The sequence below is a fragment of the Heterodontus francisci genome, chromosome 9, assembly GCF_036365525.1.
Source record: "Heterodontus francisci isolate sHetFra1 chromosome 9, sHetFra1.hap1, whole genome shotgun sequence".
In the NCBI taxonomy this organism is placed as follows: Eukaryota; Metazoa; Chordata; class Chondrichthyes; order Heterodontiformes; family Heterodontidae; genus Heterodontus; species Heterodontus francisci.
The window spans coordinates 95,585,370-95,610,807 of record NC_090379.1 but is presented as its reverse complement, the minus strand read 5'-3'; the positions used below and the strand labels follow the sequence as shown (position 1 = coordinate 95,610,807).

The 25,438-nt window shown below is 41.0% G+C and overlaps 1 protein-coding gene across 1 annotated transcript; it reads left to right on the top strand.

Moving 5' to 3' along the window:
• The first annotated feature begins 4,265 nt into the window (after positions 1-4,265).
• On the top strand, positions 4,266-23,112 carry med6 (mediator complex subunit 6). The gene is made up of 8 exons (XM_068039542.1): positions 4,266-4,317; positions 7,908-8,067; positions 12,226-12,317; positions 15,067-15,149; positions 16,722-16,830; positions 21,657-21,772; positions 22,710-22,737; positions 22,836-23,112. The coding sequence occupies exons 1-8, from the start codon at positions 4,296-4,298 to the stop codon at positions 22,964-22,966; spliced, it is 741 nt and encodes a 246-aa protein (XP_067895643.1). The 5' UTR covers positions 4,266-4,295; the 3' UTR covers positions 22,967-23,112.
• Positions 23,113-25,438: the final 2,326 nt, after the last annotated feature.

The following is a 25,438-nucleotide window of genomic DNA, read 5'->3' as shown; positions in this document are numbered from 1 at the left end:
CACTGTTTGTTCACTGACAATTGTTAATTCTCTGCTCATTGTTTGTTCACTGCCCACTGTTTGTTCACTGAAAATTGTTTATTCACTGCACATTGTTTATTCACAGACAATTGTTTATTCACTGCCAAATGTTTGTTCAGAGACCATTGTTTGTTCGCTGACAATTGTTTGTTCTCTGCCCATTCTTTATTCACTGCACATTGTTTGCTCACTGACACTTGTTTCTTCACTGGCAAGTGTTTATTCACAGATAATTGTTTATTCACTGCCAAATGTTTGTTCAGGGACCATTGTTTGTTCACTGACAATTGTTTATTCACTGCACATTGTTTATTCACAGACAATTGTTTATTCACTGCACATTGTTTATTCACAGACAATTGCTTATTCACTGCCTGTTGTTTGTTCAGGGACCACTGTTTTTTCATTGCCAATTGTGTATTCCCTGCTCATTGTTCCTTCACTGCCAATTGTTTATCCCCTCCCCATTGTTTGTTCCCTGCCAATTTTTTGTTCACTGACAATAGTTCATTCACTGCACATTGTTTGTTCACTGACTATTGTTTATTCAGTGCACGTTGCTTGTTCACGAAGAGTTGTTTATTCACTGTCCATTGTTTGTTCACTGCACATAGTTTATTCACTGTCAGTTGTTTTTCATTGCCCATTGTTTGTTCACTTCCAATTGTTTATTCCCTGCTCATTATTTCTTCACTGCCCATTGTTTATTCCCTGCCCATTGTTTCTTCTCGGCTAATTGTTTATTCACTGCTCATTGTTTGTTTACTGACTATTGTTTATTCAGTGCACATTGCTTATTCACTGTCCATTGTTTGTTCACTGCACATTGTTTTTTCACTGCCCATTGTTTATTCACTGCACATTGTTTATTCACTGCTCATTGTTCTCTGTCAAATGTTTATTCGCTGCACATTGTTTGTTTACTGACTATTGTTTATTCACTGCACATTGCTTATTCACTGTCCATTGTTTGTTCACTGCACATTGTTTTTTCACTGCCCATTGTTTATTCACTGCACATTGTTTGTTCACTGACAATTGTTGATTCATTGCCCATTGTTTTTTACCTGCTCATAGTTTATTCACTGCTCATTGTTTATTCCATGCCCAATAGTTTCTTCCCTGCTAATTGTTTATTCCCTGCTCATTGTTTCTTCACTGCTAATTGTTTATTCCCTGCTCATTGTTTCTTCTCAGCTAATTGTATATTCATTGCACATTGTTTGTTCACTGCTCATTGTTTGTTCACTGCCAATTGTTTATTCACTGCCAATTGTTGATTCATTGCCCATTGTTTTTTTACCTGCTCATTGTTTATTCACTGCCAATTGTTTATTCCATGCCCATTGTTTGTTTACTGCCAGTTGTTTATTTCCTGCCCATTGTTTGCTCACTGCACATTGTTTGTTCACTGGTTATTAATTGTCCACTGCCCATTGTTTATTCACTGGTTATTAATTGTCCACTGCCCATTGTTTATTCACTGGTTATTAATTGTCCACTGCCCATTGTTTATTCACTGGTTATTAATTGTCCACTACTCATTGTTTATTCACTGGTTATTAATTGTCCACTGCCCATTGTTTATTCACTGGTTATTAATTGTCCACTGTCCATTGTTTATTCACTGGTTATTAATTGTCCACTGCCCATTGTTTATTCACTGGTTATTAATTGTCCACTACTCATTGTTTATTCACTGGTTATTAATTGTCCACTACTCATTGTTTATTCACTGGTTATTAATTGTCCACTGCCCATTGTTTATTCACTGGTTATTAATTGTCCACTACTCATTGTTTATTCACTGGTTATTAATTGTCCACTACTCATTGTTTATTCACTGGTTATTAATTGTCCACTACTCAGTTTATTCACTGGTTATTAATTGTCCACTACTCATTGTTTATTCACTGGTTATTAATTGTCCACTGCCCATTGTTTATTCACTGGTTATTAATTGTCCACTACTCATTGTTTATTCACTGGTTATTAATTGTCCACTGCCCATTGTTTATTCACTGGTTATTAATTGTCCACTGTCCATTGTTTATTCACTGGTTATTAATTGTCCACAACTCATTGTTTATTCACTGGTTATTAATTGTCCACTGCCCATTGTTTATTCACTGGTTATTAATTGTCCACTGTCCATTGTTTATTCACTGGTTATTAATTGTCCACTGTCCATTGTTTATTCACTGGTTATTAATTGTCCACAACTCATTGTTTATTCACTGGTTATTAATTGTCCACTGCCCATTGTTTATTCACTGGTTATTAATTGTCCACTGTCCATTGTTTATTCACTGGTTATTAATTGTCCACTACTCATTGTTTATTCACTGGTTATTAATTGTCCACTGCCCATTGTTTATTCACTGGTTATTAATTGTCCACTGCCCATTGTTTATTCACTGGTTATTAATTGTCCACTACTCATTGTTTATTCACTGGTTATTAATTGTCCACTACTCATTGTTTATTCACTGGTTATTAATTGTCCACTGCCCATTGTTTATTCACTGGTTATTAATTGTCCACTGCCCATTGTTTATTCACTGGTTATTAATTGTCCACTGTCCATTGTTTATTCACTGGTTATTAATTGTCCACTGCCCATTGTTTATTCACTGGTTATTAATTGTCCACTGTCCATTGTTTATTCACTGGTTATTAATTGTCCACTGCCCATTGTTTATTCACTGGTTATTAATTGTCCACTGCCCATTGTTTATTCACTGGTTATTAATTGTCCACAACTCATTGTTTATTCACTGGTTATTAATTGTCCACTGCCCATTGTTTATTCACTGGTTATTAATTGTCCACTGTCCATTGTTTATTCACTGGTTATTAATTGTCCACTGCCCATTGTTTATTCACTGGTTATTAATTGTCCACTGTCCATTGTTTATTCACTGGTTATTAATTGTCCACTGCCCATTGTTTATTCACTGGTTATTAATTGTCCACTGTCCATTGTTTATTCACTGGTTATTAATTGTCCACTACTCATTGTTTATTCACTGGTTATTAATTGTCCACTGCCCATTGTTTATTCACTGGTTATTAATTGTCCACTGTCCATTGTTTATTCACTGGTTATTAATTGTCCACTGCCCATTGTTTATTCACTGGTTATTAATTGTCCACTGTCCATTGTTTATTCACTGGTTATTAATTGTCCACTGCCCATTGTTTATTCACTGGCTATTAATTGTCCACTGCCCATTGTTTATTCACTGGTTATTAATTGTCCACTGCCCATTGTTTATTCACTGGCTATTAATTGTCCACTGCCCATTGTTTATTCACTGGTTATTAATTGTCCACTGTCCATTGTTTATTCACTGGTTATTAATTGTCCACTGCCCATTGTTTATTCACTGGCTATTAATTGTCCACTGCCCATTGTTTATTCACTGGTTATTAATTGTCCACTACTCATTGTTTATTCACTGGTTATTAATTGTCCACTGCCCATTGTTTATTCACTGGTTATTAATTGTCCACTGCCCATTGTTTATTCACTGGTTATTAATTGTCCACTGTCCATTGTTTATTCACTGGTTATTAATTGTCCACTGCCCATTGTTTATTCACTGGTTATTAATTGTCCACTGTCCATTGTTTATTCACTGGTTATTAATTGTCCACTGCCCATTGTTTATTCACTGGTTATTAATTGTCCACTGTCCATTGTTTATTCACTGGTTATTAATTGTCCACTGCCCATTGTTTATTCACTGGCTATTAATTGTCCACTGCCCATTGTTTATTCACTGGCTATTAATTGTCCGTTGCCCATTGTTTATTCACTGGCTATTAATTGTCCACTGCCCATTGTTTATTCACTGGTTATTAATTGTCCACTGCCCATTGTTTATTCACTGGCTATTAATTGTCCACTGCCCATTGTTTATTCACTGGTTATTAATTGTCCACTGCCCATTGTTTATTCACTGGCTATTAATTGTCCACTGCCCATTGTTTATTCACTGGTTATCAATTGTCCACTGCCCATTGTTTATTCACTGGTTATTAATTGTCCACTGCCCATTGTTTATTCACTGCACATTAATTTTTCACGGCCCATTGTTTATGCACTGGTTATTAATTGTCCTCTACCCATTGTTTATTTAATTCCTATTATTTGCGCAGAGCTCATTCTTCACTCCTTACTATGCTGCGCTTTAAACAGGAAATCGGGTGTCATTTCAACGCGCCATTTGTTGGTGACGCGGTCATCTGTGCGCCGATTGTAGTCAGACATGGCGGCGGTGGACAGCAGAGGTAAGTGTCACTTTAGTGTATCCTTCCCGGGGGCGGAGAGAGCTCTTCTCCTGGGCTAATACGGCGATTTATAGGAGTAGAGTTTGTTGTATTGTCTTGCTGTCTCTGGTTATTGATTTGGAGCATCTCAGAGGAATATCTGTTAACAATGACTCCGACTCCTGTTGCTTATGTTATTAGTTTGCCGTCGACAGAGTTTGATCTTTGTTTATTTGCTGCTTTTTAAGCAGCCATTGGTTATATTTACCAGAGTCCAGAAGATTGTTTGTGTTTTTCTCAAAGGTTGCCCCCTGCCCCAGTCCTAAACTCAGATCTTTCTCTAGTTTCTCCCCGATCTTCGTCCAGCTCTTTGCTCAGCTCGTTCAAAAGTCCTGGCTCCTACTCTCTTGACTAATCCTGCTAAATGTAACTTCCCTTTCTGGTTCCTATGTTAGCTGATATTAATGATTCTCACTTCTCAGATACTGTTCCCATTTCAAATCTGCTGTCATCACCCTTCATTTAAAAAAACCCTCCCCAATCCATGCCTATCTTTCTATACCAAATTTAGCCCCCTAATACTCTTAAATTCCTTTTTAATAATGTGATTAAAACCAACAGCACAAATTGAGGTGCATTGGTCTTTTAATCGTCATTGTTAGTTGTCGGTGCTGCAGCTTAGTTTTTATGGAATTTGTCTATAAAGTGAGAATCATAAAATCATACAGTGCAGAAGGAAGACATTCAGCCCATCATGCCTGTGCCAGTTCTTTGAAAGAGCTATCCAATTAGTCTCATTCCCCTACTTTTCTGCCCTTTGCCCTACAAATTTCCCCCTTCAAAAACCTATCCCACTTCCCTTTTGAAAGTTATTATTGAATCTTCCACCACCATCATTTGAAGCAGTGCATTCCAGATCACAACAACTCGGTGCTTAATTTTTTTTCTCTCTCACGTCTCGAGTTCTTTTGCCAGTTATCTTAAATCTGTCTCTTCTGGTTACTGATCCTTGTTTCACTGGAAACAGTTTCTCCTTATTTAACTGTATCAAAATTGTTCACGATTTTGAACACCTCCATCAAATCTCCCCTCAACCCTGACTGCTGTAGGGAGAAAAACATCAGTTTCTCCAGTCTGACCACATAACTGAAGTTTCTCATGCCTGGTATCATTTTAGTAAATCTCCCCTTAACCTTCTCTAAGGCCTCAACGTCCATCCTAGAGTGTATTGCCCAGAATTGACCACAATACTCCAATTAGCGCTTAACCAGTGTTTTATGAAGATTTAGCATAATTTCCTTGCTTTTATACTCTATACCTCTATAAAGCTAAAGGTCCTATATGTTTTTTAACAGCCTTCTTGTCTTGTCCTACCACCTTCCAGGATGTGCACACATACATTCCAACTCTCTTTATTCCTGCAGCCCTGTAAAATTGTAAAATTTAGTTTACGTTGCCTCTCCGCATTCTTCCTACCAAAATGAATCACATTATACTTTGCTGCAATAAATTTCATCTTCATCAACTTCATCACTTTGCTGCAATAAAAAACATCAGTTTCTCCAGTCTGACCACATAACTGAAGGCCATGTGTTTGCCCACTTCACCAGTCTCCTTACTTTAGTCAATTTTTAAGTTTTCCGTCATCTGCAAACTTTGAAGTTATGTTATGTATATCCAAGTCCAGGTGATTAATATGCATCTTTGGGTGACAACACATACTTTCCTCCAGTCTGGAAAAACAACCACTCACCAACTACACTCTGCTTTCTGTCCCTTAGCCAATTTTGCAACCATTCAGTCTCTGCCCCTTTAATTCTGTAGGCTTCAGTTTTGCTAACAAGTCTATTATGTGATACTTTATTAAATGCCTTTTGAAAGTCTGTATACACAACATCAACCTTCTCTGTTACTTCATCAAAACTTCATCAAGTTCGTCAAACATGATTTGCCGTTAATAGATCCAAGCTGGTTTCCGTTTATCAAGCCCATTATTTTTCCAAGTGCCAATTAATTTTGTCCTGGATTATTATCTACAGTTTTCCCCACTACTGAGTCTGTAAGAGAGGGTCTGCTTACTTTGTAAAAAAAAAAACTTTGGATGTGAGAATGGATAGAGCATTTGGGGAATTGAACATTTAATGTTGACACCTACTGAGTCAGTTTAAATATAGACTGCAGCATCTGTTCATGTGCTGTCATGATTTTTACTACATAAGACCAGTTTAATAGATAAAAGAGCGTGAGCAATCCATTTCTTCATACCAGTTTTTTTCTTTTTGGAGGGAGATAGGTTTAAAAAAAAACTGAAGTAAATCTGAGCCTTGAACTTGGTGCAGTTTCCTGACCACTGCAGAAATAGTCATTAAGCATGCGCTGCTTTACATAGTAATTACAAGAAATGTGTACAGGGCCTTTGGCTTAGGAAAAAAGGTTCCATGCTGCTTCTCAGAATAGATGCCAAGTATTAATGGGGGTTTAAGGAGTGATGGCCAAATATCTTTCAGAAGGCTTTGGGAAGCAGAGTGATGCTGGGGTTTTGGGAGAGGGCATCCAAAGGAAGAGCGCATTTCGTGACATTAGTACAGCCCAAAGGGCTTTACAGCCAATGAAATATGTTTGAAGTATAGTCTCTGTTGCAATATAGGAAATTTGACTGTCAATTTGTGCACAGCAAAGTCCCACAAACAGCAATGAGATAATGATCAGATGATATTTTGATAGAAGGATTTCTATTGACCTGGACACCGGGAAGAGCTTTCCTCTGCAAATACTGTCATTGGATCTTTTATGTTCACCTGAGAGGGCCTCAGTTTAACATCTCAGCTGAAAGATGGCACTTCAAACAGTGCTGCACTGGATTGTCAGACTGGTTTATGCAGATGTCCAGAAGAGAGTAGGGCTGAGAGAGTTGAAGACAATTGCACAGATGATAAAAGAGAGAAAGGGGAATGCATGGTAGACCAGAGTCAAAGTTCAGGAGGATTCAGCAGGGAACATCAGGCTTGAGGTTGCAGAGGTACAGTGTAGTTTTCTAGATGTGCCTGGGCAAAGATAGAAGTAACTGTGTTTAGACCCTTGGTAGCTCCTTTGACGAGTACATTACCGAGTGTTGAGTTGCGTTCCATAGACTACCAAGATCTCTGTTTTAATTCCCATCTGTGCTGACTTAAATAATCTCAAGCATGAGGGTGATGGGCTATCATAATAAGCCTTCCAACCCTAGACTGGGGAGGGGAAATACAGACAGTGTTCCCACTATTATGGCTTTTGCTTAAATGTGTACAGATCAGATGGAGAGAGGATGCCTTCATAGTTGAATAGTCTGCCTAACTGCCACTGTCTAGATTGACACATGAAGAATGGACACTTGGGTAAGGCACTGGAGGACGCTTGATGCTCTGAGAACAGTAGTCTATCGTTGCCTTCAGAACATAGGAATGAGGAAGAATTTAATAGCTCTTCATAATACCCAGTTACCTGAACAAGTAAATTTAGTTGGAGCTGTGTGACAACTTTTGTCTGTTTTCTCCCGTCCCCTTATGCTCTGAATTACTCCAATTAACATTTTTTTAGTTGTCACTTATATTCATGTGGTTTTATTTCTTCAGATAACCTCCTGGGGATTTCATGGGTGGACAGTGCTTGGATTCCAATACTAAATCCAGGGAATGTGCTCGACTACTTCTCTGAAAGAAGTAACCCTTTTTATGATCGCACTTGCAATAATGAGGTGGTCAAAATGCAGCGGCTTAGCCTGGAACATTTGCAGTAGGTGTTGATTTATCAATCGGTATGCCCTGAAATGCAGTTGTTTAACATTTTCCCAGAATGACAGCGTAATATCCAAACCCATTTTCTGTTCAGTGATCGTCTTTAAAGTTAATATTGCCACTCGTGCTATGCTGCCGCAGGTAGGCCAGTCACTCAACATTATAATGGAAGAAGGCTATAAGAAAATATGAGCAGTAATTCTAGGCCACGTGGAAGTCAAGGCTAATTGTCATCAAAAACCTATTTCAAATTGCTACTTCTTGAGTAAGGCCGAAGTCAATTTTAGTTTATTGGCCCATGGTATAAAGAAATGATTGATCCTAATTTCAAAAGTTAACCCATAAAATTTGCTATATTATTATAAGCTACAAGTAGTGTGTACATTCTTTTTCCATTTTTCTGTACTTTTTTGGTTTCTATTTACATTTTTCTATTTTTCTGTTGATCTAGCTTTTAGCTTTTCACTTTGTTTCTTTTGTATTAGGTACAGATTGGATGCATAGGTGGGGAGTGAGAGAATCAAACTGCCCATAGGACTTGCATGGATTATTTTCTACTGGCTTTAATTAGGCCCTAGATATGAGAACGTAGCAATCTTTGGCTTGTAAAAGCATTATGAAAAATATCACCATATTAGAGTTCAAAAAACACAATTATGTAACTATTATGTTTAAATGAGATAAAACCCAGTGATTTCTATTAAGCCGCAGAAATGCTGCTATGACCAGAGTTCAATTCAATGACGGACAAGGAGCATTGAACAACTTGCTACGTAGTTCAAACACATGCATCATGGGGTTGACTGCTCTATTTGTCAAACCTTTGAAGATACAAAATGTACTGCAGATTTAAACCTGGAGTCTGAAATTTGTTTTAAGTACATTTTTAGTATGTCTTTTTTTCTTTTTACAAATACTTTATATAATTACATAGATCACTTCTCACTGGGTCTTTGCATATTAAAATTCCCTTCTTCTCTCCCCCAAGTTGTCTGTCAGGCTGATAAATTAATGTTTATCATTACCATTTTTGAGTTTTATGCTAGATATTCTACTCCTCTTCAGTGTCACTAACTGCTCCTGTAAATGGATCCTATAGCCTCTATGATCCGGAGTGTGCCTTCACCTTCCAGTAATCTGGGTAAGCAATAGCAAAGCCCAGAAATTGAACAGGGAGTCCTGTACTCCAACTTACTGGAATGCACCATAGGCCACCATATGATTCTCTTCATATTTGCTGGGAGGATTGACCATGCACTGAATCAGATTCAGGTTCATGCTGTAAAGTACCAGATAATTTATTTTAACCAAGAACACAGAAATGTACGAAATTCAGTCCAAAATGGTGTGTTACAGTAATGAACAATTCTGCTCGATATGTCAGAATCATTAAAGCTATACCACCTTTTTAAGAAGAAAATTGAAGCCTGAAAATGGATTTTCGCTTTTTGTGTGGTGAACTTGCACAGGATGTTTATAATTGAATGAGATGTCTGGCTTCATTTAATACTACCACCTTTTTTGACCTCCTAAATGGGCCTCCATCCATATGCCATGGCAGCAATCACACCATGGACTTGTTGAGCTACATATGTCTCTGCCTTACCCTGAGGTCCAAGCATTAGCTAAGCGATCCCATAACCAAAGGATCAGATCTAAGCTCTGCAGTCCTGCCACATCCAGCCGTGAATGGTGGTGGACAATTAAACAACTAACTGGAGGAGGTGGCTCCACAAATATCCCCATCCTCAATGATGGGGGAGCCCAGCACATCAGTGCGAAAGATAAGGCTGAAGCATTTGCAACAATCTTCAGCCAGAAGTGCCGAGTTGATGATCCATCTCGGCCTCCTCCTGAAGTCCCCAGCATCACAAATGCCAGACTTCAGCCAATTTGATTCACTCTGCCTGATATCAAGAAACGACTGAAGGCATTGGATACTGCAAAGGCTATGGGCCCTGACAATATTCCGGCAATAGTACTGAAGACCTGTGCTCCAGAACTTGCCGCGGCCCTAGCCAAGCTGTTCCAGTACAGCGACAACACTGGCATCTACCCGGCAATGTGGAAAATTGCCCAGGTATGTCCTCTACACAAAAAGCAGGACAATCCAACCTGGCCAGTTACCACCCCATCAGCCTACTCTCAATCATCAGTAAAGTGATAGAAGGTGTCGTCAGCAGTGCCATCAAGCAGCACTTGCTTAGCAATAACCTGCTCAGTGACGCTCAGTTTGGGTTCCGCCAGGGCCACTCAGCTCCTGACCTCATTCCAGCCTTGGTTCAAACATGGGCAAAAGAGCTGAACTCAAGAGGTGAGCTGAGAGCTACTGCCCTTGACATCAAGGCAGCATTTGACCGAGTATGGCATCAAGGAGCCCTAGCAAAACTGAGGTCAATGGGAATCAGGGGGAAACCCGCCGCTGGCTGGAGTCATAACTAGCGCAAAGGAAGATGGTTGTGGTTGTTGGAGGTCAATCATCTGAGTTCCAGGACATCACTGCAGGAGTTTCTCAGGGTAGTGTCCTAGGCCCAACCATCTTCAGCTGCTTCATCAATGACCTTCCTTCAATCATAAGGTCAGAATTGGGGATGTTCGCTGATGATTGCACAATGTTCAGCACCATTCGCGACGACTCAGATACTGAAGCGGTCCGTGTAGAAATGCAGCAAGACCTGGACAATATCCAGGCTTGGGCTGCTAAGTGCCAATAACATTCGTGCCACACAAGTGCCAGGCAATGATCATGTCCAACAAGAGAACCTAACCATCTCCCTGTGACATTCTGTGGCATTACAATCGCTGAATCCCCCACTATATACATCCTAGGGGCTACCATTGACCAGAAATTGAACTGGAGTAGCCATATAAATACCGTGGCTACAAGAGCAGGTCAGAGGCTAGGAATCCTGTGGCGAGTAACTCACCTCCTGACTCCCCAAAGCCTGTCCACCATCTACAAGGCACAAGTCAGGAGTGTGATGGAATACTCTCCACTTGCCTGGATGGATGCAGCTCCAACAACACTCAAGAAGCTCGACACCATCCAGGAAAAAGCAGCCTGCTTGATTGGCACCCCATCTACAAACATTCACTCCCTCCACCACCGACGCACAGTGGCAGCAGTGTGTACCATCTACAAGATGCACTGCAGCAATGCACCAAGGCTCCTTAGAGAGCACCTTCCAAACCCGCGACCTCTACTAACTAGAAGGACAAGAGCAGCAAATACATGGGAACACCACCATCTGCAAGTTCCCCTCCAAGTTACACACCATCCTGACTTGGAACTATATCGCCGTTCCTTCACTGTCGCTGGGTCAAAATCCTGGAACTCCCTTCCTAACAGCACTGTGGGTATACTTACCCCAAATGGACTGCAGCGGTTCAAGAAGGCAGCTCACCACCACCTTCTCAAGGGCAATTAGGGATGGGCAATAAATGCTGGTCTGGCCAACGTCGCCCACATCCCATGAATGAATAAAATAAAAAAAACTACAATGTAAATTGCCTCCATTTGCATGAACAATTAGCAATAATTGATCATATCCCTGTATTTATACTGAGGCTAATGCTAAAGAATTCATAAAGCAATCTTATTGATAACATTTTTTATCACACTCTGACAGCATCAAGTACTCCTACGTCAGATATTGGGTAGGTTGGATACAATCCAGACATTGTTTGTACTTCTTCAACACTGTGTTGATATCCCAGCCCCAGAAAAGCGTCCTGCATTACGCCGATGCATCCCATTCAATTTTCCATATCAGCGGTCTTCATGACCTTTCTGAGTGAGGTTACCCAGTTATTTGCACTGCTTTGTGGCTACTTGAACAAAAATTATGTAGTTCTGTTACTTGTTCTTCATTGCTTGCCTTTAATTCCAACCAATATGATAATGATTGCCTTTGCTGTGTTCTTGTGACTATATTACGATAAGGTCTTGAGTTGGATTTCAGATTTTGGAGGGAAAAAATTATCATATAAACTTTACAAACCTAACGTGGCAGACCTTTCATTTGCTCCCATCATGGAGTGTGTGAGAAGCTGTGTGCTCATTTGGACATTTGTACAGAGTGAGAATTGATATTAATGGTGATGAGATAACCTGGTGAAGGTATCATTTCAAACACTTGGTTTTGTTCTGGTGCAGCAATATGACTGGTTTGGAATACATTCTACTACATGCTCAGGAACCCATACTTTATATTATTCGAAAGCAGCATAGGTACTCTCCAACACAAGGTAAGACATTTCTGCATCACTTGAAGCTGGTTGTCATAACTTATGTTTGCCATAAGAGCAGTTTTTCAATGCTTCATTGATGTGCCTTGCGTAGTAGATGTTTAGAATATTGTATGTATACAGTTTCAACACAGATCAATTCCAAACTTCTTTGTGCATGTGACTATTGCAGCACCCAAAGTGGTTTGTGTTCACTCGAGCTGTATTTTATCATTTTCTGAATGTTGAGCTAAATGAACAGAAAATTGTAAAAAAAAAAAATAAATTGCAGCAAAGAAATATATTCAATTTTTTGAAAGTTAGCTGATTATAAAAAGGGACAATTCAGTCAAAGGTGTCAGAAGAATTGACTGATGTATTTGAATTTTCTACAGAGGGGTTAATACAGATGAAACAAGGCATAGTAGTTGCAGCAATTTCAACCATACCCTCTCCAAATGATTTGTTCCATGCCACTACTCTTGAATGTGATCTACTTAGTTTTGCCAGTTATTCAATGGTTGTGCCTTGTAACTTAGTCCTAGATTCTTGCATACTCCTGAACTGCCACTGTTCAGGAAGAAATACTTGCCCAAAATCTCATCAAAAATGGCCCAACATCCAAGAACTAGAAAGCTGAAAATTCTTAGCAACTGCTAAGCCACTAGAAATGCATTCACCATCTGAGTACTTCAGCTTCTAATTATGAAAATGAAGGTAGCTTTTTAAAGTGTCTCACTGTAAGGTAGCCATCATCACCTATACTGCAGGATATTTTTAATTAATAAATTCGATTAAACGTGTGACATGACCAATTTTGTTTGCGTATCTCCCTTAAGTCTTCATATGCTTTGCCTTCTCCATTTCCTAAATATTAACAATTATTATGCATTGTAACTATCCAGATTTGTAGAGCTAAAGCCATGTATACATTTTCTGACAAATGGAAGAATGCAGCTATATTCAGATGTTCTTATTATACAGCACATGACAATGAAATAATTTGCAAGTATAGTCACTATTGGAATGTGGCAGCCAATTTGTGCAGCAATAACATTAATGAACAGATAATGTTTTAACAGTGGTTGAGGGATAAATGCTGACCAGGACACTGGAATAACTCCACTGCTCTTCGAATATGGGATCTTTTGCAAGGGCAGAAAATGTCTCCATTTCCAAAGGATGCAGCACTCAGTCAATACTGTTCTGAAGTGGCAGTGTAGGCCATGTGTTTAAATCTCCAGAGCGGTATTTGAATCCACAACCATCTGACTCAGACCCGAAAGCACTTTAAAAAAAAAAATAACAGTGCAGTGCAAGAGTCTACTGAGGACAGTGAAGGATGTAGCAACTTGGATTTATTCAGATAAATACAATTGGAAAGCGAAACATATTTGTTTTGATGGTTCGTTACATAGTTCCATCTATTTTTATTGTGTGTAAATCCTCCTCAACATTCAAAGAATTATTTACGTTTTCATATCACCTATCATGTTACAAAAGTCTGGAATTTTCTCCAAAGGTGCTTTCCTTCCACAAGTCTTCGGAGGAAGTTATGGCACGTAGAATTAGCAGCTCTGAGAAAGTTCCCAGCTAAAATGTCTTGAGATGCTTTGTAGGAGGGGGAATTTTCTGAGGACTCAGCAAAAATGAGGGAGAAAAGTTAGGGAGACTGCTGAAAGTAGAAAAGGGTAGATTTTGAGGAGGTGTTTGGAGTTGGAAAGACAACATATTCCAATCTCAATTCTCTTTAGAACTAAACTTATTTTTAAACTGCATTCATTAGTTCTCTAAGCAAATACAATTACCTGCTCTGGGACAGAAGGAGCATTCTGAGTCAATAGTGAGATAGAATGGTGAGAAAACTCAAAATAGTTTATGTTGGTAACCTTTTCCCTTTTCTTTTTTCACCTGTACCTAGGGCAATGTGAATTGCTCCCAATCCACTGTTGTGCATTTGCAAGCGACCAGCTCAGAGGCCACTGTTTGACTGAGGTCCACAAGGGAGCCATCTATCTTTGACCCAAAGGGTCATAGAATCATAGAATGATGCAGCATAGAAGGTTATGGGTTTGAGCCCCCTGTTAAGATTTGAGCACATAATCAAGTTTGACACTATTTCACATTACAGAAGGAGAGCTGAATAGTGGTAGGTACCATTCTTCGGATGAGACTTTACTCTCAAGCCTTTCTACCTGCTGTGGTGGTGTTCAGGTGGATATTGAAGATCCCACAGCACTACTTGAAGAACACATTTTTCTTTGCAACAACAACAAAAATACTCATTCATTTTGTTGCTGCTTTGCAGATCTTGTTTTGTGCAGAATGGCTCCCGTTTTGCCTCCATATGTCATTGCATCTCAATTACATGTGAGGTGCTTTGAGAAGTTTGCGAGAGATATGATAATGTACTATATAAACACACGTATATCTTGTCCTTTTGGTTCAGTTAGTGAGTAGCTTGGGAAGAAGATAGATTCACAAAATACATTAAGATTGGGATCCTGCTGTGCTGCCAGAGTTCAATATTGAGCTATTTCACTGAAGGCCAATTCCACCTGCGCGACTTAAATTATGCAGGTCCGCTTTCACTGAACTGATGAGATATGGAGCGGCTATCCTGCTTGCTAAGATTTATTTACTGCCATTGGATTGATCTTGTCTTAATCAAAATTGAAAATGTGCAAACATTATTTATCATTTATCCCAGAAATCTACTTTTTGTGTATAATTCTAGATTAATTCTTTGCTAATTTTCTTCCCTTTCCAGTTACTCCTTTGGCTGACTATTATATAATTGCTGGAGTAGTGTATCAAGCTCCTGATTTGGGGTCCGTTATAAACTCTAGAATGGTGGGTGACTTTGCTTCAAGTGACTTCTTATTACTAGATGTGTCTCAATCAAAAATGATTTAGTTTGAGTGTTCTGAATGGGATTGAGGTAGCCGAGATCACTTAAACTGGGGATCTAGGCCAGTTTATTTTTCTTGTGGTGCAAATTAGCATTTTTATAGCTTGCCTTTGCCACAAAAAAAAATGTGCCTTCTCTCTTACCTTTTCCCCCTGCAGTCATATTGTACAAAGCAGCGACAATTGTGAGATATTGTGTGACCTGATATACTTCCTGTCACTCATTCACATTTCAGAAAAAGGCAAAGCTCCATTAAACTGATAGAGGGAAAATGTGACCATTTCAGTAAACCTTCAATAACAAATCTTGGAATGCTACGATATAGAAGGAGGCCATTTGGTCCACTTAGCCTGTCCTGGCTCTTTTAAAGAGGAATCCAGTTAATTCTACTCTCCTACTCTTTCCCCATATCACTATTTTTTTTTCTCCAAGTACTTCTCCAGTTCCCTCTTGAAAGCTGCTATTGAATCCGTATCCACCACTGTGTCAGGCCATGCTTTCCAAATCTTAGCCACTCATTGTGCAAATTTTTTTTTCCCACTCGTGTCACCTTTGGTTCTTTTGCCAATCACCTTAAATTGTACCCTCTGGTTATTGGCCCTTCAGCCAATGGAAACAGTTTCCCTTTATTTACTCTTATCTCAACCCTTCATGATTTTTAACACCTCTACCAAATTTCCTCTTAATCTTCCCTATTCTAAGGAGAACAACCCCAGCTTCTCCAGTCTATGTAACTGTAATCCCTCATCCCTGGAACTGTTCTATTAATCTGTTCTGCCCTTTTTATCTATCTCATGGCCTTTAATTTTGCTAATAACCCTAATATGTGGTACTTTATTAAAAACCTTTTGAAAGTCCATATACACATCAGCTGTACTGCCCTCATTCGCCTGTTACCTCATCAAAAAACTCAATAATTTAGTCAAATACGATTTGCCCTCAACATGTTCATGCTGGCTCTCCTTTATTAGACCATGCTTGTCCAGGTGGCTGTCAATTTTCTTCCAGATTATTGTTTCTAAAAGCTTCCCCACCATCAACATTAAATTGACCGGTCTGAAATTATGCTTCTCCCATTTTTTGAAAAAAGGTGTAACATTTGCAATCCTCCAAACCTTTGGCACCACCCCTGTATTTAAAGAGGATTGGAAGATTGTGGCCAGTACCTCTGCAATTTCTACTTCCCTCAGCAACCTAGAATGCATTGCACCCAAACCGCGTTGTTTTCATGAGTCTTTTGAACCCATTATTGAAAGTGTTACGGATTTGCACATATGTGTAATTACTTGTCTATGTCAAACATCATGCAGGCCTCTGTGTAATGGCGTTTAAACATCTTGCATACCAGATCTAGCATGCTTATTTCAATGCAGGATCACACTTTGGCCTATGTGGTATCAATCCTCTGTATTTCCTTCCAAGCCAGTATTTTTTATACATTGTGAAAAGTATAGTATTCTGTTGGGGATGCAGCAACTGTTGTGATGTTTTTATTCCTTTCTTTCCCAAAATAGCTGACAGCGGTGCACGCAGTTCAGTCTGCCTTTGATGAAGCCTTGTCTTACTGCCGATACCATCCCTCCAAAGGATATTGGTGGCATTTTAAGGATCAAGAGGAGAGGGGTAAGTTGTAACGCTATGATACCAGAAAGCTTGCTGCTCTTCTAAGGCTGACCACTTTCAGAAAGTGTTCGTGGTATACCATCTACTGCTGAAAAACATAGCCATACATGTGGCACTTACTGTTCTTGATCTGTGGATAAAGGACCTGGACATTTTATACTTAGTTCTTGTTTTTAAGCAAGCCTTTGTCATAGGCTGCAGTGTTTAGCGATGCTGTTATAAACCAGGTAGAATATCAAAAATGGACTGAGGCCCCTTCCTCATCGCAGCATACTGGATAAATGTATCGCTGAGTGTGAGTCGTTCAGGGCAGCAATGACCCTGCCGAATTCCTGCTGTCTGTGCACTGTAGTAATCTAGCACATCTAAACCACGAGTATCCAGAAAGCCAACAACGTAAATGGGACCCGTCTCAGCCACACTTTATTTTGCGGAGACTGATTCATGCCACCAGATGGTACATAGTGCAGTTTTATATTACAGGACTAGTAATTCAGAGACCTGGGCCAGTAATTCAGTAATTATGAGTTTGAATCCCACCATGGCAGTTTGAGAATTTAAATTCAGGTTTAAAAACAAATCTTAAAAAATGACATTGTAGGTGTTGGATTATCTTAAAACTTTGGTTTGCTAATGTCCTGTAGGGAAGGAAACCTGCCATCCTTACTCAGTAGGCCTAAATGTGACTCCAGTCTCACACCATGATGCATCAACTCAACTGGTACAAAGAACAACAAAATCCTGGAATTCCCTCTAACAGCACTGTGGGTGCACCTTCACCACACGGATTACAACCGTTCATTCCATTCAGCATAACTCGGGAGTGGCCAATGCCAGCCTAGTCAGTGATGTGCGCTGTAGTATACGGGTATCAAAGGGTTAATCTTGAGAGAATGTAAAGATTGCTGCCCACCAGGATAAGGTGAGAGATCATGTGGGAGAGATTCGAACATTTACAGAGTGGCTTTTGAAGAAGATGCACAGGCTAGTGTGGAGTGTATATAGTTACTATACAATAAAGATTAATGTTTAAACACTACAGTCTAAGATCCTCTCTGGCTAGACTATATATGGTGGCAGCATAAAGAACCAAATAAATAACACGGTGAGTAGCACTGGGGTCGAAGCTCAATACCCAGAAGAGAAGAACTTTAAAACAAGTACCTGAAAAGAGAAAAACAAACCACAGACCTGAGAACAGCTCCATAGAACAGAAGCATGGCTGAAAAGTGAGTTAATGTGCCAACGATCGGGAAATCCCAGTTTTAAAAAAAAAAAGCCTTTGAAGAACTGAAAGAAGTAATTTTCTAAAGGCTACATGTGAGAGAGAGAGAGAGAGAGAAAAGAGGGAAAACCCTGAAAAGAGGAAGAAGAGTCCAAAAGTGAAGAGAAAAAAAGTACAGGAAAACCCCGAACACAGCAGAGTGTCCATTAATGCAGTCAAACTAAAAAAAAAATCATTAAAGTAGTCAAGTGTGAAAAATGTAAACTCGAGCAAAAAAAAAAGCAACTGGAACTTATCAAACAGCTCTGAATTCCAGTAGGCAGCTGTGTAAACATTTCAGTTAAGCTTAAGCAGAGGGAAAACCCCCAGAGGACCTATAAAAAAAACAAACAGGGAAAGCAGTCAAGCACCTGTTACACTCCATCAAAGCAAGCTAGCCTGATAAGAAATTTCTTAAAGGGAAACACTCAAAAGTCTATGAAATTAAAAAAAAATCTAAATTTGGGCATGCCAAAGAGTCACAAGGGATCCAATCAGACACAAAACTGGGTACTATGGAGGAAAAGGTTCCTCAGGTATCAAAATTGGACAGCAGGTTCAAAACAGAGCAAATGCATATATTATATTCAATTGGTGCTGTAGCTGATGACATAAAAGCAAGACAACGTGTTGAAAAATCAGCCACATTTGACGAAGTCTTAAAAGCTTGTGATTCCTACTTCAATTGGCACAGCAATAACAGACCAATCATACGAGGTGAGAAAAGACCTGAACAAGGGCTGAACAAGCGGCACCAGGAAAAAAGATACAGTTGGGAGGGGGAAGAGAGCAAAAGACGCCTTTAAACCTTGTCAGTGCGGTGGTGAAAACCTTCCCACAGGCGTGAACAATGTCCTACTAATAGAGCAGAATGTTGTTATTGGAGAAAAATAGGGCACTTCAGTAAGATGTGCTGAAATAAAATTTCGACTACCTCAACCTCTAAAGGAAAAGTAGTTAAGAATAGAGGGGTAAATGAAGTTAAGCAACCTTCCGCAGCAGACCAATCGAAATATTTTCTGGGCGAGATCAACGATCTGAAACAAGCATTTTGGTCAGCAGATGTATATGTAAACAGACATATCACTAATTTCAAACTAGACATAGGTGCAAGTCTGATGGTCCTGTCAGATAAAGAGCCCTGGCTATCCACACACGTTCTGCAACCAACAGAAACTCAGTTACATAGCCCAGGAGGTGGTGTACTGGAAGTAAAGGGGAAGGTACAAGCAATACTTCAACATAATGGAAAGCAGATATTAGAAACACTGAATGTCCTCAGCAATTAGGAGTTCTCACTCTTAAGTAGAAGAGCTTGTATTGACCATCATATCATAAAGAAAGTTGAAGAAGATAAACAAGGAGAATCAAGGAGCCAGGACAGAGGGAGAGTCCCCCAATCTGACCTGAGCACTGTGGAGAGTCTGGATTCTGCCAGAGATTCCGTCAGAGAGCCTGCACAATGCAGAGAAAACCCATACAATGCAGCACCACCTGCCCTGTCACTCAAAGACCAAAAGAGCGAGAAGGAGAAATGCAGGAGTGCTACATGGACAGAGAACTTGGAACGAAGCAAGTCCTACAAAATTGTCAGGCAAGATCAAAGAGAACCACTAATTTTGACCCAATTCCCAACTAGACCGTGGGAATAGCTGGCGATGGATTTATTCTTTTGTGAGGGAAGATTCTATCTAATTATAGTTGATTACTTCTCAAGATGGATCGAAGTTAAGCAAATGTATACAACAACAACTGAAGCAGTCCTCCGTTTTACAAGAAGTTTTCACAACACAGGATATACCTAATTAAATAGTATCTGATAATGGACCAAAATTTGCAAATGATTGCATCATGCACTTTGCAGAAGAATGCGCATTTGTTCACCTAACAAGCTCTTCTAAGTATCCACACGCAAATGGAGAAGCTGAGCGAGCAGTCAGAACCATTAAAACTACGTTGATGAAAAATCAAGATTTCCAATTAGCACTACTGACATACAGAACGACTCCATTATTGTGCAGATTAGCGCCATCAGAAACAAGGGATCAGCGAAAGACGACCAATCTGATGACGACAAGATCAGGGAGAGTTGTGAAGCCTCCTGATAGATTCAACCTATGTAGTCAGAGACTTGTGGAGAGATGGGGTAGCATATAAATTAAAAAGTGAACATAAATATGTATTGGGATAAAGACTTGGGGGAGATGTAGTATAAGGATATCAAAGGGTTCATCTTGAGAGAATGTAAAGATTACCGCCCACCGGGATGAGGTAAGAGATCACATGGGAGAGACTCAAAAACAGTTACAGTGTGGCTTTTGGAGGAGACACACAGGCTAGTGTGGAGTGTATAAAGTTACTGTACAATAAGATTGATGTTTAAATACTACAGACTAAGATCCTCTCTGGCTAGACTATATACAGTGGCAGCATAAAGAACCAAATATATAACACCCACATCCTGAGAGTGATTTTTTTTTTCAAAAAAGTTATAAAGCAGATGTCGGAGAGACTAGATTTGCTGTGAGTTATATTGTTGCAGCCAGTCAGTGAGCTAGTTTGCATCATCATTAAGACTCATGAGTTGTATTCACTGCTTTTATAATGCCATGAAAAAGATTACTTTCTCAATACTTATAAACAAGGAGAGAGACCGTGGGAATGTCCCTCAGATTTTAATTTTTTGCCCAAAAAAAGCAGAAAATCCAAATTCTGCAGGAGTTTTTTTTAATAAGCAGACAACTTTCTAAACTTGTATACCTAATGACTGTCTGAATGCTATGTTCTAAAGCACTGCTTTGCTCCATCTGAATTTTTTTTAATGTCACAGCTATTGCTGTGAAGTTGAGAGAATTGACGACAGAAACCACAGGACAGAATTGTAGCAATCTAGAGCCATCTATTGCGCGATTTGCAGCTTGCAAAACATCAAGTGGTTTGCCAGCTGCACTTTGCATCCACTGGTCTCAAGACTAACCGTGTGCATATAACTGCAACCTAAATCCCCTTCTCTGCACCCCTCCAACTCTGTGGATATACAGAGTTCAGCTTCCTATGTTTGTAATATCTTCGGATCATTTTTACTTTTGGCAAAGATAAAGGCAACTGCAGAAGGACCAGTGGGGACTTGCCTTGCATTGAAGTTGCACTCCACAAAGAGCCAAACCCATGTGATGTGAGAGAGGAGTTTTGTACATTTTGGTGTCAGTGCATTTTGAAATTATGTTTTCACCTGCAAAACACTTTGCATTAATGAGAAACTAGCCACATGACTGTTGATGAATGCAAGGGATTTAAACTTTTTCGGAATTTTATATCACAAGGATTTACTGAAAAGAAGCTGATGTTCTTGGCCCAGCCTTTGGAGTACATGTGAACTATCTTCAAGTTCATCAATGTGCATGAACAGCTGATCTTTCGGGATCGTGCAATTGGTTAAACAGTACCTCTCGAAGGGATCAAGTACATTAACTTACATTAAACAAATGTGTTTAAATAGTTGACTAACTCTTGAAAATAGCTGACATTTTAATTTGTCTTTTCTTCCTCCCCATCTGCCCAGATAAAGTAAAACCAAAATCGAAGAAGAAAGAGGAGCCAAGTTCCATGTTCCAGCGTCAGAGAGTGGACATGCTACTTCTGGATATCCGGCAAAAATTCCAACCCAAGTATATTCAGGTAAATGCCTGTCTGCAACACTTCAGGTCCTTTTATTTCAAAAGATATGAAATGAAGCAGTACAGAGGCAGATGGTAACTGACAGTGCTGTAGCGTTCTTTTAATTCCACTATGTGTCAGGAAAGCGAAAGATTTAAATTCTACAGTAGATGTAGGATCCTGTGATCTTTCAGATGGCTTTTACTGATATATCCAATGTAATGCAGCAGAATGACCCACCACCATCCTACTTTGGGGAGTCCGAGTGTTGCACCACCTTCTGAGTCCCATTTTAATAGCCGTCACACTCGATCTGCACTTTGCAACATAAGGAGTAGTTCCAGTTTGGCTTTAATGGGATCTGAACCTGCCTTAATTAAAAAGGGTTTGTCATTCAAAACAGGCATGTAAAAATGGCAGCCACCGTGCAGGTCCAATATACTCCACCTGAAGAACGTGGATTTGAATATGTTCATTTATGCATCTGACTTGAACTTTTGAATGCCCCCTCAGAAGGGGTGGTGAAATAAATATAATTTGCTGCAGTATAAATGTAAAGAAAGTTTTCCCATTCTCTCCCTCCAAGTTACATCCACACCATCCTCTTTTCCTAAAAGGGTGGCACACTCCAGCCGTTGGCAGGTTTTATTAAATTTTGTTTCGCGGCTGCCTGGGCAGAAGTTGTGCTTGACTGGGCCAGAAAAGAATAGCATGCCAGTTTAGTAAGTTTCTATATCCCCTTTCAAAAAGTGACTCTAGAAACTGGGCCCTCAACCTCTGGAGAAGCCAAGTAGAATTGAAGAGTTGCCTCTCATTTTAAACACTGGCTTCATTACGGTAAACTGTAGTTTAGCACATTAATGTAACTACTAACAGTGCAATGTAAGAACTTGAATTTTCTTTGTGCCATGGATGTCCCCAAGTGTTCTTTATATTGACTGTTGCTTTTCATTTTCAGCCCAAATCTGGAGACAAGCCTGTGCCAGGTGAGCTTTTTTTGTGAATCAAGCTAATTCAAGTTAATAGGGTAGGCTACGAGACAAATATATTGACTCTGACCATTTTTACATATTTTTCTTTTCAGTGGAGCAGGTAAAAAAAGAATCCGAATCGACAACTGAAACCATCAAACAGGAGGAAAAAGACTCTACAAAGAACTCGCAGCAGAGTTTAAGCACCAAGGCTCCCCCTGAGAAACGAATGAGACTCCAGTGAAGAAGTGATGCATGTTCATCACATTGAGGTTGAACCATCAACTCTCTGGCTCAATTCTTGTGGGCCGTTGAACTTTTGTGTTTTATTTTGTACAGTGGATATTTTTTGTGCTTTTTTTTAAACATTAAATGGGTACATCCTCTAGAAGAAGCTTAACCCTTTCTGTTCTTTGGTCCTCTTCCGCTTCCAAATTATCATCTGTTCTTGTTGCTTCAGATGTTATTTTCTGTGGACTGTCCTGCTTTGGTAGTCAAGAAGGGGAATTGATAAAAGACATAGACCTATAATTTTAAGAGTTAAGGTATAAAAAGGTTAAAGCTTAGTCTGAGCGATAAGGCTCGGAAAGATACTGAGGAAATGAATGTTGAACAAGATGTTTCGTGTACGTGGTTGGCATTTGTCTAATGAGCACCTTTCTTCATCGGCTGCGTTTGCTGACAATGCTACCGCTAGGTGGCACTGCAGTAGCGCATGCGCAAATGCAGCATGTGCAACTAAAACGTCACAATCTGTGACTTCAGGCAGCTGCCAGGACTAAAGATGGCGCTGTTCAAATAATCACACAAAGGCAACCTAACCTAAACACATGGCAGCACACAGTGGCGGGAGGGAGCGAGCGGTGGTGGGGGGGGGGTGGGGAGGGGAGCGGACCGGGCCGGGGACAGGGTTGGGGGGGTGGGGGGGGGGGGCGGAGCCGCTGGAGAAAGCAGCAAGGGGGGGAGCGGAGTGGCCGGAGACAGCAGCGAGGGGGGGAAGCGGGCCAGGGAGCGGAGTGGGACGGGGCGGTGTTGGGGGGGGGGGGGGGGGGCGCGGAGCCGCTGGAGAAAGCAGCAAGGGGGGGAGCGGAGTGCCCGAAAGAGCGGAGTGGCCGGAGACAGCAGTGAGGGGGGGAAGCGGGCCAGGGAGTGGAGTGGGACGGGGCGGGGGGGAGCAGAGCAGTCGAAAGAGCGGAGCGGCCGGAGAGAGCAGCGAGGGGGGAAGCGGAGCGGCCAGAGAGAGCAGCGAGGGGGGGAGCGGAGCGGCCGGAGCGAGCAGCGAGGGGGGGGAGCGGAGCGGCCGGAGAGAGCAGCGAGGGGGGGAGCGGAGCGGCCGGAGAGAGCAGCGAGGGGGGGAGCGGAGCGGCCGGAGAGAGCAGCGAGGGGGGGGAACGGAGCGGCCGGAGAGAGCAGCGAGGGGGGGAGCGGAGCGGCCGGAGAGAGCAGCGAGGGGGGGCAGCGGAGCGGCCGGAGAGAGCAGCGAGGGGGGGCAGCGGAGCGGCCGGAGAGAGCAGCGAGGGGGGGGGGGAGCGGAGCGGCCGGAGAGAGCAGCGAGGGGGGGGAGCGGAGCGGCCGGAGAGAGCAGCGAGGGAGGGAGCGGAGCGGCCCAAAGATAGCAGCGAGAGGGGAGCGGAGTGGAGCTTGATGCATGGGTGAATACCGGTTGACGTTGCATTTCTGTACGCGTAAAGCGCAGGTGCAGAGGCCGACCAGGCGCGTTGCCCGAAGATGCACACGGCACGCGATGACGTCATCGGCGCATGCCCTAAGAAGTCCTGGCAAGTAGGAATGCAGCGCACGCGCAGAGAGCAGGAGCCCGTCTGTGCATATGCGCACCTTGGCGCAGCCTGATGACATCAGTGGCTGGCTGCGTTGTCAGGAATCACTTTGTTCTTCATCTGATGGATATCTATAAGCAGTGGAAATTAGAAAAACATCATTCTATGTTGACACCTTTCCAGCAATACTGTCATTTAACAGCCTTTTAAAAAGGATGTTTTATATAAGGGCTCCAGTTTACTAATGTATATTGATAGATAGCAAAAAAAAACGTTAATTTGTAGCTTAGATCATTCCACCTACTGTGAAATAATGCCACAGTGCTGCTTTCCATCTAACTGAGATTAGTAACTCATTGGGGAACTGGGAGTGTAAATGCAAGTCCAATCACAATGTGCTTCTTAGCAATGCAGTGTTGGTTTGTGTCAGGCAGGCCCCCACCTGCCAAGAATGAGGCACATTGGTTTTGGCATATGAACATTGATTTTTAACTGTTCCTGGAGCGAGGAAATTACTTGTTCAACAGATCAGCAGTGGCTGGAAAAAACATTTGCATGTTAACAGACGGTGTTTGTGTAGACAAAGGACCATTCCCTGACACATTCAACACACAATGGATGTTGATTACCAGACAGTGAGGGGGTGGGGAAGCGCATTCCAGGGCCTGCTGGGGTAATGCAATCCACAGGGACCAGGACTGGTTGGACCAGCTGGTCACATGACCATGTTCCAGGGTTTTTTGAGCTAGCCACTGAGAGTTTGAACTGGGAAAGATAGCTTGCTCTTGGACTGAGAAGATCTCTCCTGTCTGCTCCCATTTCTTTCTCACAAGCCTCTGAATCCACTGAGGACACATGAACCCCAAGAGAGAAAAGTCTCCTATGGCAAACAAGGTTTAAGAAGAATACTGGGCCCCAGTGAAAAGCAAGATCTACTT